The sequence below is a fragment of the Myodes glareolus genome, chromosome 7 (assembly GCF_982192425.1).
Source record: "Myodes glareolus chromosome 7, mMyoGla1.1, whole genome shotgun sequence".
Taxonomy (NCBI): Eukaryota; Metazoa; Chordata; class Mammalia; order Rodentia; family Cricetidae; genus Myodes; species Myodes glareolus.
This window is the reverse complement of record NC_142032.1, coordinates 43,263,385-43,281,103: the sequence shown is the minus strand read 5'-3', so window position 1 is coordinate 43,281,103 and position 17,719 is coordinate 43,263,385. Positions and strand designations below refer to the sequence as shown.

At 41.3% G+C, this 17,719-nt stretch overlaps 1 protein-coding gene across 5 annotated transcripts in view; it reads left to right on the top strand.

Moving 5' to 3' along the window:
- The window catches only part of Trpm6 (transient receptor potential cation channel subfamily M member 6), a 160,557-nt gene that overhangs the window by 129,634 nt on the left and 13,204 nt on the right, over positions 1 to 17,719 (top strand). For all 5 annotated transcript variants that reach the window (XM_087908041.1, XM_087908040.1, XM_085693686.2 and 2 more), the window contains 7 exons: positions 3,447 to 3,505; positions 5,590 to 5,615; positions 7,333 to 7,383; positions 8,936 to 9,001; positions 11,210 to 11,496; positions 12,189 to 12,271; positions 12,994 to 13,199. In XM_087908041.1, the coding sequence (XP_087764167.1) occupies positions 3,447 to 3,505; positions 5,590 to 5,615; positions 7,333 to 7,383; positions 8,936 to 9,001; positions 11,210 to 11,496; positions 12,189 to 12,271; positions 12,994 to 13,199 (778 nt within the window). The remainder of the gene's footprint in view (positions 1 to 3,446; positions 3,506 to 5,589; positions 5,616 to 7,332; positions 7,384 to 8,935; positions 9,002 to 11,209; positions 11,497 to 12,188; positions 12,272 to 12,993; positions 13,200 to 17,719) is intronic.

Here is a 17,719-nt window from a genome sequence, read left to right as displayed (position 1 = left end):
TGCTCTTGTTGCAAGATTGTCCGTACTTCCAAAGGTCCTGAGTTCAATTCCCAGCAACCACATGGTGGCTCACAACCATCTGTAATGATGTCTGGTGCCTTCTTCTGGCCTGCAGGCATACATGCAGACAGAATATTGTATAATATATAATAAATAAATAAATAAATAAATAATTTAAAAAAACAATTAGACTTGAGTCTGGAGAGATGGCGCAGAGGTTAAGAGCATTGCCTGCCCTTCCAAAAATCCTGAGTTCAATTCCCAGCAACCACATGGTGGCTCACAACCATCTGTAATGGGGTCTCATGCCCTCTTCTGGCCTGCAGGCATTCACACAGACAGAATATTGTATACATAATAATAAAAAAAAAAGATTGCCTGTAGTACCCAACCAAGAGACCTCACAGGAAAATTCCCAGTACAATGCCTGGAGTGTACTCTGTCTCAAGAAATATGGCTTGGATAAACAGGCAATAGGATGAGGTAAATCCAGGGTAATGCTCTTTAGACTACCCCCGCCATCGCCTGGAACTGTTGTGTACTTACGACTGGGATGCTATGATGTAATAGTCGATATTTCTAAATACCTAGCAAAAGGAAACCCCATGGGGGCCACACAAAGGCTATTTTTGGCTGTTTGTGAGCATGCAGTCAAGCAAGGGCCTGGAAGGCCCAATTGAATGTAGGAGTCGCAGAGAGTTGTGGTAGCTGGATGCGTGTTCCCATGTCTACAGAGCGGGATTCAGGAAGGGAATGCTTTCTCATCTCGGTTTTTAAGTCAGTTTGGAGCCCCAGGCCATGGCATGGTGCCAACCTCCTTCAGAATGTGTCTTCCCACCTGAGTTAATCCTCTCTGGAAACATCCTCACAGTAGCAGCCAGAGGAGTACCTCATTGTCTTAGTTAGCTTCCTATTGCTGTAATGAGACACCATTACCACAGCAACTCTTATAAACATTTGGTTGGGGTGGCTCGTTTACAGGTTCAAAGGTTCAGTCTATCATCACCATAATATGGAGCATGGTGGCAGGCAGTCAGATATGGTGCTGGATCTGGGAGTGCTACATCTTGACCAGAAGGCAAAAGGAAGTCAACTGACTCACTGGGCAGTATTTTGAGCATAGGAAACCTCAAAGCCTGCCCCCACAATGACTCACTTCCTCCAACAAGACCATACCCATTCCAACAAAACCACACCTCCTAACAGTGCCACTCCCTATGAGATTAAGGGGGCCATTTATATTCAAACTACCACATTCCACTCCCTGGTCTCCATAAACTTGTAACACTATCATAATGCAAATGACATTTAGTCTAATTTCAAAAGTCCCCATAGTCTCTAACAGTCTCTTGCTTTAAAGTCTGAAGTTCAAAGTCTCTTCTGAGACTCATGCAATCTCTTAACTGTAACCCCCTGTAAAAAATCAAAATCAAAAAACAGATCACATGTTTCCAATATATAATGGTATAGGACGTACATTACCATTCTAAAATTCAGGGTAGGGAGCACAGCAAGGAAATACTGGACCAAAGCAAGACTAAAATCAGCTGGGCAAGCTTCAAACTCTGTATCTCCATGTTTGATATCAAACGGCTCTTCAGCTCTCCAGCTGTCCAGCTCTGTTGACTGCAGCACACTTCTTTCTCTTGGGCTGGTTCCATCCCCTGTTAGCAGCTCTCCTCAGCATGTATCCCAGGACTCTGACATCTCTAACATTCTGGGTTCTCCAAGGCAATACAGGCTGCAACTTTACACCTTCACATAATGGCCTCTCTACTAGGCCTCCATTCAGAGATAGCCCTGACTCATGCCTGGCCTCAGTGACTTTATTCCATAATTCAATTTCTACTGTCCTTAACTCCAAACCCAGAGTCATGTAACCAAAGTTGCCAAATTCTGCTGCTTGATGGGGCTGGAACCTGATCTTTTCTTTCAGTTACATCTTTACCAGCTTTCTGTCTTTCACTGCCTAAGCTTACCTGTTCTGAAACTTGTTATATGGACCAGATTGGCTTCAATCTCAGAGATCTGCAAGCCTCTACCTTCCCAGTGTATGCCCCTCAACACCTGGCTCTAAGCATCTTTTTTTTTTTTAAAAGTTCCTTTTCACAAGTTGGAACGTTCGCTGGGTGGGATCTTGCCATGAGGTTACCACTCCCTTCATTCTATTTCTTAACCCATTTATCTCCTTGAATACATAATTTAGCTCTATTCCACTTCCTGTTGCTCTTTTTCTCCTCAAAACTTTAATTTTGCAATTTACCTTGCTCAGCTTGCTTCTCTTCATTGTAAATCTTCATTACAATTACTACTAAAAAACACATGGCAGAGTCTGTACTAGACTGTTTGGAGATTTCCTCTGCCAATGGAATTAATCCAAAACTCTTTATCCTCAGGTAGATTCTTCAGACAAAGGCAAAAGACAGTTACTTTGTTCACCAAAATATGACAAGAATGATCTTTAGGCAGCACACTAAAATTCTTTCGCCCCTGAAACCTCTTGAGTCAGTCTCCCATAGTTCAAATAACTCTTAGCACCGTTGTCTTCTATGCTCTTAGTAGTGTGGTCCATTCATCAGTGCTCAAAGCATTTCACCACTGCCTTCTAAACCCAAAGTACCAAAGTCCAAATTCCTCCAAACAAATACATGGTCAGGCCTATTAGCCTGGCAATAACCAGGCTTTACCCCACTTCTGGTACCAACTTCTGACTTAGTTTGGTTTCTAGGCTTCCAAGGGACACCATAACCACAGCAACTCATAAAAAAAAAAGCCAATTTAATTGGGGTGTCTCACTTACAGTTTCAAAAGTTCAGTCTATTATCATCATAACAGGTAGCATGGTGGCATGCAGGCAGATGTGATGTTGGAGCTGAGAGTGTTGTATCTTGACCAGAAGGCTACAGGAAGCTAACTGACTCACTAGGCAGTATTCTGAGCACAAGAAACCTCAAAGTCTGCCCCCACAATGACTTACTTCCTCCAACAAGGCCATACCCACTCAAACAAAGCCGTACCTCCTAATAGTGCCACTCCCTATGAATTTATGGGGCCCCATTATGTTCAAACTATCACATTCATTAATACCCTATGTGCTTTTTAATATGTTAAGTTGATAAAATTATCCATTGTATGTGCCAAGTAGGACCTTCATTCCTTCTTTCAGACCATTAGCTCAGTAATCTCTATTTCTGTAAAATTTTTCATATGTTGCATTTTCCTTTCAGTGTCCCCAAAAAAGTAGTTTCATTCAGTTAAAGCCATCAACTATGGGGCTATCTTGATTACAGGTTGACATTATGCATCTTTCTAGTTTGTGTTTCCTTTGTTGACTTAAAGAGAGGTACTGAGCCAGTCAGAGGAAGAGTGTGTTTTGCTGATGAGCCACTAAAAGGATGGGGTGGATGTGCTGGTTGCATTCATAATGTCCGTTCCCTTATTCTCAGAACCCAGATGCAAACCCCTCATGGAGTCCCAGGAACACCAACCTCAACAGGAGTTTTCTGTGAGTACTTCTGTGTGGCTTTCATCAGGACCTTCTGGATCCTGTCCTCCAAAGATAAGGAGCAAAAGTTTAGTTTGGTCAGAGTAGGAAGAAAAAAGTTCATGTGAGGTGACTTTTCCAGCTTCTAGTTCCTCACCCAAGTCCCTTTAAGAATAGGGTGATAAAATATATACTTTGACAGTCGATGAAAAATTCCTTTGTAAACTCAATAAAAATAATAAAAAGAAACATATAGAATACCAAATAGAAAAAATTCCTTTGTAGTATCAAAAAGTTCACACATGAATTGATTGTTATATCTTTTCAGATAGTAAGGTTGTGAATATGTTTACAGTGTAAAATACATGTGTTGGTTTATCTTAAAACAAACAAATAAACCTGAAGGCTTGTTTAAATTTATTTTCTATTTTTAGAATGTATATAAATAAATTATGTATCTATTTTTTATTTAATATATTTTCCCTGCATATATTTAAGCTAACATGTGTGCAATATTCACGGAGGCCAGATGGGATTTCTTGGATCTGGAGTTATGGATAGTCACTATCGACCAGGTGGATACTTAGAACTGAGACTAAGTCTTCTGCAAGAGCAACAAGTGCTCTTAACCACCAAGCTTCACTCCAGGCCTTGTTCGCTAGATTTCAAAACCCATTCTCCCCAGTGTGTTCCTTTTACAGAATGGGGTTGGTCTTGGTTTCCTCATTTTCAGTGGAATTCCAATTGTCAAGGCATCCACTCTGACAAGGACTGAGGGTGAGATGGGAAGGAGAGAATCTGGTATATTGAGTATATTCCTGAATTTGGTTTATTAGGAGAAATAGAATTTGAAACACAACCAAGTAAAGATGATTCCATTCTTTTAAAGTATTTTTTTTTTCAAGAGACATGGTCTCATGATGTTGCCCAGGCTGGCATAAACTCCTGGGCTCAAGTGATCCTCCTGTCTCAGTATCCTAAGTAGCTAGCATTGCAGGTGTTTGGCTCTGTGCTGCTGTGATGTTTCCACTTCATCTGTAGAGGGTGTGTGTGTGTGTATGTGTGTGTGTGTATATGTGTGTGTGTGTGTATGTGTGTGTGTATGTGTGTGTGTATGTGTGTGTGTATGTGTGTGTGTATGTGTGTGTGTATGTGTGTGTATGTGTGTGTGTGTGTGTGTGTGTGTGTGTATACTTTCCTAGTTACAGCATCAATCATCTACAAAGTCATAGGGGTAGAGGGAAATCTCCCTGTGGGAAGACCATTTGATGTAAAGAAGGTAAAAGATGTCTTTTAGTTATGGTCCTCAGCTCTATTGACGTGGCCTTTCTTGGGAACTGCCACCCCAGCCCCACGTAAGCCTGCTTCTAGACCGAAAGGATACATGACTTTCTTCTCCCAAAGGTTCAGTAGTTTGTGCTCATCCTGAGTGGTGGGTTATTGCAGCATGAAATTAAACAATAATTGTAATTGTACTTTCTTCCCTAAGGACCTGAAATCCTGGAGATATTCTTCGAATGCTTTTATTCAGACTTGCCCGTGGCCACTTGTGCACTTGAGCAGGACAAGTAACAATTTAAAGAGAGCTAATTCCAGCCTGTGAACATTTAGGGGCCACGTGGGCTAATGAAACTGATTTGTGGTCTTGTCCAGAGACATTCTCAGACTCATTTGTAGGCATCTGCTTTGCATAGTTCAGGCACCCTTTAGTTTAATTGATCCAGAATAACACAAACACAGTTAAATCTTATATATGTTATGTGATCACACAGCTAATTAAAACCACTAACACCACCATTTCTCAATTAGCTTGGGGCATAGATAATAAGTGATTTACATGCCTTACTGGCATTATTGTGTGTGTGTGTGTGTGTGAAAATAATTGTATGACTACAAACTTCTCTATTGGTAAAATAGGGATAAGATGGAGCAGCGAATTTCATACACATATGTGAAATATATATTACATAAGATATAATAAAATATAAATGTGCATGCATATATACATATACTCTTTATTTCTGTTTCAGATAATTTTTCAGTGTTTTGGAAATTAAAAGATTTAAAGCAGCATTTTCTAAATCATTTTATTTCCCCCCAAACAGAGCAAGAAGCTCAAGTGAAATTGACAGTAAGTTCTTATATTTAAACATTTATTTTTAATTTTTAATTTCATTGATAATGGAATTCATTGTCCTGTTATGAATTTTATAGTTCTTGACTTTTATTCTTTTTGTGTTTTTTTTTGTGGTTGTTGTTGCTATTTGAGATACATACAAAGTAGAAAATTCAGTAGAAAAATAGAAATTGCCCAGATAAATCAAAACTAATGTGTGCTCATGTGTTTTTGTTTTGTTTTATGTTTGTGATTCTGAGGCTTGAGTCCAGGACACTGTGTACTCTAGGCAAGCACCTTACCCACTGAGCTACATCCCCAGCTTGAGATTCTTTGTGTAACCTGTTTCCACTGTAACGTTCCTGTTGTTCCTCTGCATGAGAGCAGACCCACTGAACTCATATTGACTCTGCAGCAATTAATAGTGTCATATTTTACAGACACAGAGTCAGGCACATGCTTGCACATGGAAGCTTTCTTCAGTACAATTTCCAGGATGCTGTACCCCAAATGTCTGAATAGGGCCTGGTCACATAGCCAGCCACTCTCCTTGTGTTCTTGCTCTTTCTCTGAGAGTACTGCGCAGTCCGGCATGTGGTCCATCGGTGCTCAGTTAATATGTGTTAAATACCACCAAGGTTTTGAAGCTCCTCAGATGTTGAAGTCTAGATTGAAACTGATCAGATGACTGTGATCTTCCATCGTCCAGTTAGCATTAAGGAAATCCATAAACCTTGATATTCCGTGGTTTATTATCAATTAGCAAACTGATAATTAGATAAACAATTATCAATTAGCAAAATTATGATAACAGTTGCATGAGTTTTTCTCGAGTCCACCACATTTACCTTTCTGAAGGGCGAGCACCTTTTCCTAGTCCCTTCTCATGCCTAGTGTGACCCATAGTGGGAGTCAAAAGTCTACCAACTGAATTCAGAAATGGAAGCCTTTTCTGCTGACCATAGGTCTCAGCATGCCCCCTCAAAGGACGCTTGTTCCCTTGTTATGTGGCCACAGGAGCCGGAATGCTCTGTAATCCCAGGCTCACTTGGCTGCTTACTCTAGTAGTTGCAAAGCATTGGCTGTTGTGAGACTGAAGTTTCATCTCTTTAATTTTGATTTTCATGGAACAGCAAAATTATTTCAAAGGATTTCTCTGGAGCCGTATGATTTAGGGCTGGAACAGAAAGGAAAGTGAGAGTTAACATTGAAGGGGGCGTTCCCTATATAGGGTCCTGGTATAGCTTAGCAAATGGCATGCTGTGATACTAGCCACCCCCCTCCGATGTGTCTGGCATATACTTAATGTTCTGTCATTAGTTTCAGTCAATGAGCTAGCATGCTAATAAGTTGGCATTAATATTGTCTTTGCACGGGTAGATGCATCTTGGCAAGGAGCTCAGAGGACCATGCTTCTGGGATGTCATGATAGGCAGCTGTGTGCCCTCTCTAACCCAGAGGTGTAATTGGTTCAGAGGAACTACATCTTTGAGGCTAATATTACCTGTCTTTCTTCAATTCCCTCTATAAATATGCTTGGAGATATTACACTGATGATTGGAAGCTGTCAGGATACCATGAACAATAATGAGTTAAAGGGTATTGGGTGAGCTTTTCTGAATAGCGAGTAGCTATTCTGAGGAAGCCATTTAATAGTAACTTTGAAGGCAGTGTACAAACGTATTTATCTGCAGCCAAGTAATTAAAGTGCCAATCATTTCTATGATTTCAGAGATCTCGGCCTCCTTAAAGAGCCCTCAAGAGCCTCACCACCATTATTCAGGTAGGAAGCATGTGTGTAGATGGGTCATTGGAGCTAAACGTGTGTGATTCTGCCTCGTAAACATGAACACCCATCAACTCCACATTATCAATACAGCGCCAATTCAGAAGATCATTCACTCTAACAGTTAGAACAATTAGATTTCCCAACCATGGCCCTGACTCAGAGAAACAAATTGTTGGGATTTAAGAGAATTCACATGCAAGAAGTTTTGAAGGAGAAGACACCTTTGGTGCCTAAAATTTCCTTGCAAGCTCAGTGCTAGCCAAAATCCAAATATCTTAGTGTTTTGAGCAATGTCCTTTGTACTGTGCCCTTTTAATTGCCATGCTGGGGCTTGAACCCAGAGCTTTGCTGGACAAGTATCTACCACTGAGCTATACCCCAGTCTGATCTGAATGATTTGGATCAGGAAAAGGGCAGACTTGAAAGTCCTCAGTGAACTTGAAGGTTCCCTTGGCGAGCACAACCACCAAATAGATGCCTCCTCTCACGGCATTAAGGCCAACAAACATGCTTTGCAAAGATGCTGTTAAACAGAGATGTCAAGGGGCTCGACTCTGTTATTGGGCAAGGCTTCCCAGCTTTTCAGCTGCCTTTCTTTCAGAGGGGGAACGATTGTCCTTTCCTTCTCGGAGGGACAGTCTGCCAAATGGCTAGCTGAGAATTAAGAGGCAGATACTTTGAGATGCAAAGCAGCCTAGAGCAACTGGATTTGTGCCCTGGTGTGGTTTCTCCGTGGTCGCTGCTCTTGGTGGGTGAGCTGACGCAAGGACAAGGCTTTCACACCGTCTAGCACTCAGTGTGAGCAAGACCTTGCCGGCACTTCAATTACCAGTCTTATTATATGAAGGGCATTTGTTTAGGGTTCCATAACAGACTGTCTTATCCTGAGTTCTCCTCTGTGGTGAATAATGGTTCTGTGGACTCCAGCCTTCTCTAGGCTCCTATGACTGGGTCCTACAGCTCAGCAGTGATCTGTTATTTGGACTTTAACTGCGAGCTGTAGAGAGTCTCTGGTGAGGAATACTGTAACTCAGACGCACTCTGATCTGTTAGGCTATGGCTCTTGGCAGGAAAATGCAGATCAGTTGCTTCTAATTAAAATTAGTGTTCCATTCTCTCTGGGAAAAAGGGCGGCCAGCTCCGCAAAACCAACAGTAGGTGTCCCCACAGACCACTGTGCACTGGGTTTGCTTTGGAAAAAGGAAAGCAGAGACTGTGGGACATAGATTAAATCCATTTAAAAGAAAGACTTAAGTATTATTTGAGTTAGTGTCTAATTGGTTATTTGGGAGAGCGAGAAGATAGCCCCATCTTAGAAACATGTTACATAATCTCATGTAAAATTTCCCGAGAATAAGGTATGCTCACTGTTTAAGGCATATTTTATATTTAAAACTATCATTTATAATAGTTCTGCTAATGGAGAAGATAAAGGATGTTTGAAATGAAACATTCTGGAATTGATGTGTACTTTGGTATGTGGGGGTTCTCTGTAAGTTTAATCATTGATGCGGAGCTAAAGTAGTCAATCCGTTTTTGTTTGTAGCCATTGAAAGGAATAATTTAATGAGGCTTTCTCAGACCATCCCGTTTACACCAATCCAGCTGTTTGGTGAGTAATACCCCCTCCCCTTCTTGAGGTTAGGCGAGGGCGGAGTGAATGCTGGCACACAACAGAAAGAAAAAACAAAAACCAAAAAAAACAAGAAACAAAAGCACAATGTTGCTTCACTTGACTCACAGTTTTCATTTTGGCCATGTGGTCGACTAAGGAGATTCGTTTCCCAAAGTAGCAATTCTTGTTAACTACTGTGGCCAGCATTTGGGGGTTCAGACACTGATACCATGGGGATGAGACCTACAGGGGTCCACAGTGGGGAAACCAGCGTGCTGCCGCAGCTGGCGGTCACTGATTCTAGGCTGGACACGCACAGGGTAGAAAAGAGCAAACCAACCTTGTATAATGGACAGAGAAGAAAGCAGGACATGGCAGTCTGCAGAAAGCTGACAGGCCTGGGAAGAGAAGCCCTTTGTTGTCTTACAGCTGTTTGATTTGTTCCATGAACATGGATTGCTCTTTCTTCGAGCTGCAAATGTAGTCTTTAAAAGCTGGAGCGGTAAAGAAAAACAAGTTTGTGTTAGCCAAGAGTATCGGAGTTTTCCTGCCTTGCAGGATAAAGCGTGAGCAGTTGACAGAAGAACAAAGGTGCCTACGCTGCCCACCATCTTCATTCTCACACTGTTCCAACGGGCAGAGCCCAGGTTGGCTTCTGATCGTTTATGCAGATGCCTCCTTCTTCCCCTTGGCTCCAGGGCTCATTTTGCAAATCAATAGCTCTTCTCTAAAGCCTCCAGGAATTAGGACTCCAGAGAGCTCCTCAGTGGCATTCACTTGGGCATCAAGAGTAAACATTTGAGACTACACCACACATTCTTCAGATACTCTTATTGATAAGGAATTAGGAAGAAGGATGAGGGGGATAGATGGCTTCCCTTCTGGTAACTCAATACAATGTCCACAGAGAGCAAACAAACAAGCAGCAGCAGCAGCAGCAGCAACAACAAACGGATATTTGAAGCAAAGTGTAAGAAAACAAAGCGCTACAACTTTGAGGGGAACTCTGTGTGGCTTGTTACTCCTCTCATGCAGTTATAACACTGTATCTGTGAAGTCCGAGTCCAGCAATGACCCCTTCTTGCTCTCTAAGCTCCGAGTGGGTGCTGTGTTGCACTTACTCAGTGTGTTGTGTCTAAAGTCCTTTTAAGTGGGGTTGAGCCTGTTTCTGAGATTCTAATTTGCTGCAACCCTGATAACATATGTGATCTGTACTACAGACCACCGAAACAAAGGTTATCTTTCCCTTTTATTAAGAGAGGGTTTCAGTAATTTGCTAATGAGTGCAAAAGAAAATAGTAGAGACTCAGGGTATGATCTTAGTACTGAGTGATTCCCACTGGGGAAAACCATGCATTTTGGTGAGGTCAAATTGCACTTCATGGAGCAAGTGCAACAAGCAAAACCACACCCAGAAAACAAAACCCATCATGTCCTTCATGTTTAAAGTGAAGATACATATATAGCTCACAAAGAGTACACAGTGTATTTAACATTGTATGGAAGGCAGTTATAAAAGTACTTGCGCCTTATAAAAATGGCTAACTCTAGGTTAAACCGTCTCTAGAGATAGATTTGTTTTGAGCCAGGTGTCATAGCAGGTGCCTATAATCTCATCACTCAGAAGGCTAAGGCAGGAGAATCAGAAATTTGGAGCTACTCTGGAATATATAATGATTGCTAGGTCAGTCTTAGTTATAAAGCAAACCATGTCTCTAATAGAAAGTCTAACAGTGGCCGGGCAGTGGTGGCACATATCTTTAATCCCAGCACTCAGGAGGCAGAGGCCGAAGGATCTCTGTGAGTTTGAGGCCAGCCTGATCTACAAGAGCTAGTTCCAGGACAGGCTCCAAAGCTACAGAGAAACCCTGCCTTGAAAAACAAAAGAAAAACAAACAAACAAACAAACAAAAAGTATAACAGTGGCAACTTAGCCATGCTGTTCTAATATTGTTTTTGTCTAATTAGTTCATAATAAGCACAACTTAATTTTTATATGCTATTTGATGCATCGTTCCTCCTCTCCCTCCCCACCGTCATCAGTGGACAAGTCAGATGCATTTGTGCCCTGACCTTGTTCTGGCTCCTGCTAGCTGCATCCTCTGAACGCAGGGACAATTGAACTGATTCTGAGTTGATCTTCAGGGCACCAATCACACCCCAGACCTGCTGTTTTGTTGAACTGGCTTTCCCTTCTTATTGCAGCAGGAGAAGAGGTGACCATCTACAGGCTTGAGGAGAGTTCCCCTCTGACTCTCGATAAGAGCATGTCCTCTTGGTCCCAGCACGGGAGAGCTGCCATGATCCAGGTGCTGTCCCAAGAGGAAATGGACGGGGGCCTCCGCAAAGCCATGCGAGTCATCAGCACGTGGTCTGAGGATGAAGTTCTCAAGCCCGGGAAGGTTTTCATTGTGAAGTCCTTTCTCCCGGAGGTTGTACAGACGTGGTATAAAATCTTTCAAGAGAGCACTGTGCTTCATCTTTGCCTGAGGGTAGGTCTGAAGTTGAGAGACCCAGAGCCGAGATGGACAAAACAGAAGTGTAGAAACCTGGCTACATTTTTATTTAAGATGGGTTTTCATCAACCAAAGGGAGGTTGTTAGGTTTTGAAGGTGGTGGCAGCGTTTTATTATTTTTGTTCTGTAGGACACTTGCTTTTGGGGTATAGAGTACTAGAAGCTAAATAATGTTAAATGTTGGGCAATTGGGGACTGTTTGAGCTTTAATAAGAAGAGTAAGGTTAGTAAACAAATATTTATTTTTTTGGGGGAATTTCATTACAACATTTTCAGTCCTTTCTTCCTCTCCAACCCCTCCTATACCCCCAGATTCTCTGCCAAATTCTTTACCTCTTTTTCTATAATTATTATGGATACTTGATATTGATCTCTATCTCTCTCTCTCTCTTTCTCTCTCTCATACACACACACACACACACACACACACACACACACACTACTAGGTTCATTTAATGTTGCTCTTACACATATGTGTTTAAGGTTGACTGCTTGTGATTTAGATAACCTATCAGGAAGTTTGTCCCTAAACACCTCCCCATACACACGTATTTGATATATATACACACACACATATATATGTGTATATACATATATATACACATATATATTATAAATATATATTTTAATCAATTCTTCTTTTTTTGTTTTTTGTTTTTTTTTTTTAGGAAATTCAACAGCAAAGAGCTGCCCAAAAACTCATCTATACCTTCAACCAAGTCAAACCACAAACTATACCCTATACACCAAGGTGGGTAAACCTGCCACTGTGGTTCTTCATTATAGGAACTCCATTTAACCTCTTCTCAGCCCATTAGACACGAGAAATACCAGACCCAAGGGGAAGGTTCTCCATGACCCTTTTCAGGGTTCTTCCTTTAATAGTTATACAGACTGGTATAAAGATAGTTAAATGTTCCAGACATATCTGGGTTTCACTTCCTGAACTTATGTGAGTAGAAATAAAGTTCAGACAGATCGATGACAAACATTTCAGATAGGTGAGACAGGCAGAAGCTGGGTGTAGTCGCTAATATCTAGGGGTATTATGGCCTCAAAACATGTCTACTTAAAACTTAGCTGTCTCCTTAGCATCCTAAACCAATTAGGAAGCTTGCAATCATGAAGCTTCATTATTTTCCCTTGGGTGTCTTAATATGCTTATATTCACTTATCAAGGCAGATCATAATTTCGTGCTGAGAAATTAGAATAAAACCCTTTCCTCTATTTTACAAGAAATTTTATAGAGCCCAGCATGAAAAGTTGGATCCGGTACTCAGAAAAAAAGTTGGCAACTTTTCTCAAAGAAAAGGGAGACGAGCAAGCTTGGGAACAAACCTCCCAGCTGTGCTGTTTCCTCTGTCCATAGAAAGGCCAAGGTCAAATGGCGTTTGTGGTTGAGTGTTCTGAAGGGTAACTGCTACGCTTCCTTTCTGAGAGGAGGGGATCATTGGCTTCTTTTTCCCTCACAGGTTTCTGGAGGTTTTCTTGATCTACTGCCATTCAGCTAACCAATGGTTAACCATTGAGAAGTACATGACAGGGGAGTTCCGGAAATACAATAACAACAATGGTGACGAAATTGCCCCCACCAACACCCTCGAGGAGCTGATGCTGGCTTTCTCTCACTGGACATATGAGTATACCCGGGGAGAGCTGCTGGTTTTAGATTTGCAAGGTAACTAATTGATGATGCAGGAGGCCGAGTTCCTAGACATCTCGCAAGAACTAGGGTGGGCACGTGGAGCTGTTCTACCCAGCGTGGGAGAGAGATACAGGCATTTAGTTCTGAGACATTGGGGGATAACGAGCGTGGGTACCCACTCTGCTGGATTCTACTTAGCCAGAGGGGGAAATATAGGCAGAGAGTTAACTATTTACATCTTGAACAGTTAAGTAGATGGGGAATGATTTTTGTATCATTTGTTTGCGTGTTATCACTTTGCCTTATCTTCTGCTTACCAGAAACATCAACTGTATATCTGCATACGTGGGAAAGCTTCAATTCTGGATACTTTTCATTATTTTTAGTTTACTGCCTTGGCAATTTATAAGTTAGTTCATTATGTTTGATGTATTCCTTGATATGGCAGTTCGGTTCAGGGAAGTCCTTGGCTCCAAGAGAGGGCTGGAGTACACGCTTGTTTAATGAAGCCTTTGATCCAGTATCGCCCACAGTCAGCACCTCCTGCCAGAGAGATGTCTAATCCCACAGCGCAGTCAGTGTGTCCCCAGGAGGTTTTCCTCAGGAGGAGGCCACAGAATATGAGTTCTGGCCAAAGTTTCGTTCTTGGGCTCATGAGCTGGAGCTTTGGATTCAAATAAGGGATCTGGCCCAGACATGTCCTACAAGTTACCTCATTTAACCCCAGCAGCAGCACACGGAAGTATATATCACTGGGAATTTAGGACCAGAAGGTTTAAATAACTTGCCTCAGGTTGCACAGGTTTTAAAGGGGAAGTGGGATGTAGACTTCAGCTGGTGTCTTCCTACTATCCTTTTCTCCTCCCTAAGTCCCAGTATTTCTGTAGGAGTGTCATTCTGAGAAGAAATGACCATCTTCGGGTATATTTAAACAACATGAACTTTCTTCTTTTCCTTTCTGATTTTCCTTTCTAGTTCTTGGCAAAACCAGGTCTGAGGCTGGGGAAATGGACACTCCTAGGGCATCAGGAGCAATGTCCAGGACTAGGCAGTCACTTGGAAGTCTCTGTGACATGCTCAGTGATCCATGAACACTTAAAGCATTGCACATATTACTAAGCACATCTGTCTTCTGATACCCCCGGTGTTCTCAAGGCTGGGTTATATTTCTAAAACTCTAAAACAATTTTTTCAGGAAGGGATATAAACTGAATTAATGTGAAAAAGAATCCAGCTTTTTATACCAATAAGCACTTGATGAAAATCGGCCCGGAGTGGGGGTGCCAACAGCATCTGTTTTGTACTTCTGGCTGGAGAAACCTTGATTGTTTTCATCTGTGCTCCACTGTTTGTGTTTTTGCTTTGAATTTTGGGTGGAGTTGTTTTAAAAAAGCAAAAACAGAAACAATAACAACAAACAACCAAAGAAAAACTTTAAGGAATTAATGATGACTCTTCAGTGTGTTTTGTGTTTCACTTGAATAGGGTTTTGTTTAATGATGTTTATGTTTGGGGATTTTTATGTTTCTTAGTAATCCAAAGTGACATTAAACAGAACAAATGTTGCGATTATAGTCTTGGAGGGAAAAGGGAATTAACTTTATTCTTTTCCTGAGTAATTATGTGAATTGCTGAAATAGGTCCCTGCAAGTCAACTATGTCAAAACATCGACCTTCAAAGAAGGCCTGAGTGGACATCACAGAACCACAGGCTAGGTGTTATGAAATGCATGAAACTTATCAGAGAGCTAGATAATTGTTGGTCTGAATTCGTGGAAAAACATGAGTCTATCCCACTAATTATAAAATTATAATGCTGTTGCTAGTTAACGCTGAATAAGGTTGGAAAGGAAAATTGTGTTTTTAAGATTTTCTTGCTTACTTTTCTAAAGCCCTTTATTTACTAGTATTTTTAGTGTCTGGAAAGATGATGCATTCTGCCAGGCCCTACAGTGAATTGCTTGTATGCCTTGAGGAGCAACCACCTTGAGTCCCACCTCCCTCAGTTGTAAAGGGGAAAAATAGTATTATGCCTTTAAGTCGCTTGGTTATTAAATTCCTAACGAGCTCAGCTGAGGCGAGTTCTCCACATGTATCAAGCCCTTGATAAATGTCACCTGCTGTTGTCAGGAGTAACCCTTGAATGGCTCTTTGAAGGGGAATTTAAGCTTCAGGTATGGGGAAGCTATCCTTAGCTGTTTGACCCTGGGGTACCACAGGACCCCCTCTCCACCAGACCCTACTTGTTGCTGCTTGAGAGGAAGAAGGGTGAAGAAATACTTGGGCACTTGGTCTTTTTCTGTTTTCCTTTTTCTTATTTCATTCTTCCGAAAAGAATGAAACCCGGAAACAGCCATAGCATTCTAGGAAGCTGAGCTCTGAGGAGAGGCGTGACCAATTCCCCATTATTTATAAGTCTAATGAAGTTTTCTGGTCTTTTTCCACTTCAAAATCTTACATGGGAAGGCTTGAATCATCGTCACTGCACTTGAAGTCCAACAGTTAATTCCCAGCAGTGGAAATTAAAAACAACTGCATTCCAAATTAGAGCAATGTTTAGTTTCTTTGTCTTATTCTATTTTTCAGTGGACTTTTGGAGATACAGTCCTAATTTTTTGTTTAATAAAGCATTTTCTAGAAAAAGTTAGCACCCGCATCACCATGAATGATGTCACTACACAGAGGTGACCTGTTTGCATAGATTTGGGAATGGAGGTCACTGGTGATGCCGAGCTGGATGAAGTTCCATGGATGTTTCTGGGCTTTCTCTGGGTATGGGTATTTATTCATAATGACATCAGTAAAGAGAGAGCACCAGGATGTTTAGATATCCAATCAGCTTAATTGTTCCATATTTTGCAAATATCAGGAGGGTCCGAGACCAGTTGTCTTGGGTTGGGTGCTCTTGTGTGGCTAGAAGAGCTGAGTGACTCAGTCTGGCTAAGTGATGTGGAGGGCATTGAATCGTTGGTCTTTGGGGCCTTCTCTCCCTGTTCCTGGGTCATAAAGCCCTTCTTCCATTAGAACACCTCAAAATAAGTATTTAAGCTAAGTTTTATCATATAAAACATAGAGTTGTGCTTTAACATCTAAAAATGGGCTGGTGTATACTTTTTAACCCCTCTTTTAAGATGTTCTTTAGTACTAGGAAATATACTTTTGGGGAATGAGAGATAAACATGGCTTTACTGCTGGTATGGGAGCTTCTAGATAGAATACAGAAAATGGAGTAACAGCTGACATTGGAAGCTTCTTATGGGTTAGACGCAGCTCATTGAATTCCCCCCTAGCCCTCTTTGATAAGACCGGGATGCGACACTCTCAGATGACAAAAGCAGGCTTCAGGGAGATTAAACAGGGTACTGAGGCCTTACAGATAGAACATGGCAGAATTTGAAGTGGAACCTCTCTCTTTCTGTGTGTCTAACAAGCTATAGAGGTTCTGTAATAAGATTTAGACAAAAAAAATTTTAACTCTGTAAAGACCCCCCTCCCCCCAACTAATAGTGCTTCTTCAGCTACTCTAGGTAGTCCTGGCTTAAATTTGCGCTTTACTTAGACAAGGGTTTAAAACTTTAGTCATTGCTGTAAGCTCCAGGCTTAAGGTTCAACCCATGTTTAATTAAAATGGCGAAGACTACAACCGTCAGCCTGTCTACCCGCAGTGCTGGGATACATTTCTGCCCGGTATTCTGTTTGTTCCCTCCATGGCTGTAGAGAAGCAGGGGCTCCCTCAGCTGTCCCTCTTGTCTATGTGGCGAGAAAAGTACAAAGAGCTCCTTCCCGTGGCTTTGAAAATGTGAGGGCTCAGCAAGGTCTGCTTTTCACACTTGCCTTGTGTTTGTGTTTCAGCCCAACTTTTTCTTGCCCTGTTCAAAATCAGCGCGAAAACTTTCCAGGCTAGGGCTTGGGAAAGGGTCCTCTCAGAGTTGGGAAACTTTGATGAGAAACTAAGTTACACCTTTTTGCCACTAACCCATAACTGAAATCCACCATCTTCCATTATTAGCCAGACCTCAAACCCACAGTGACATCATCATCATCTGTGACTATCAGAAAGAGGAGCTGCAGATATTAACACAGCACCATGCAATGCAGGCAGATTTCAAAACACAGTTTGCAGTTATCATTTGTTAGATATGCTTCTGGAAAACAGATGGGGTAGATCCTGTTATTGAATGTACTATTAAACAAACACCCGTATGTATTGTAATACAGTAGTTAAAATGTTTTGATAAAACCTTTCAGGATCATATGTTTCCTTTGTTACATATTTAAATCATGCATTCTAAAATGTTATTTTCCTGAGGAAATCAGCTTCTTATCAGAAATCTTTGTAAGAATTTTTGGTTCCTCTGAAAAGGTTACTATTCCAAGAGAGAAGTCACAGCAGAAATCTTTAAGAGATACTGTTTAGGAAATATGGCTTTTGTCTTTTTAAAAAACAGTAATTTATTTTTAAAATAAGTTATTTTAATTAAAATATAATTGCATCATTTCCTCTTTTTCTTTTCCTTCCTCCAACCTCTCCTGTGACCCCTCCCTCCAACCTT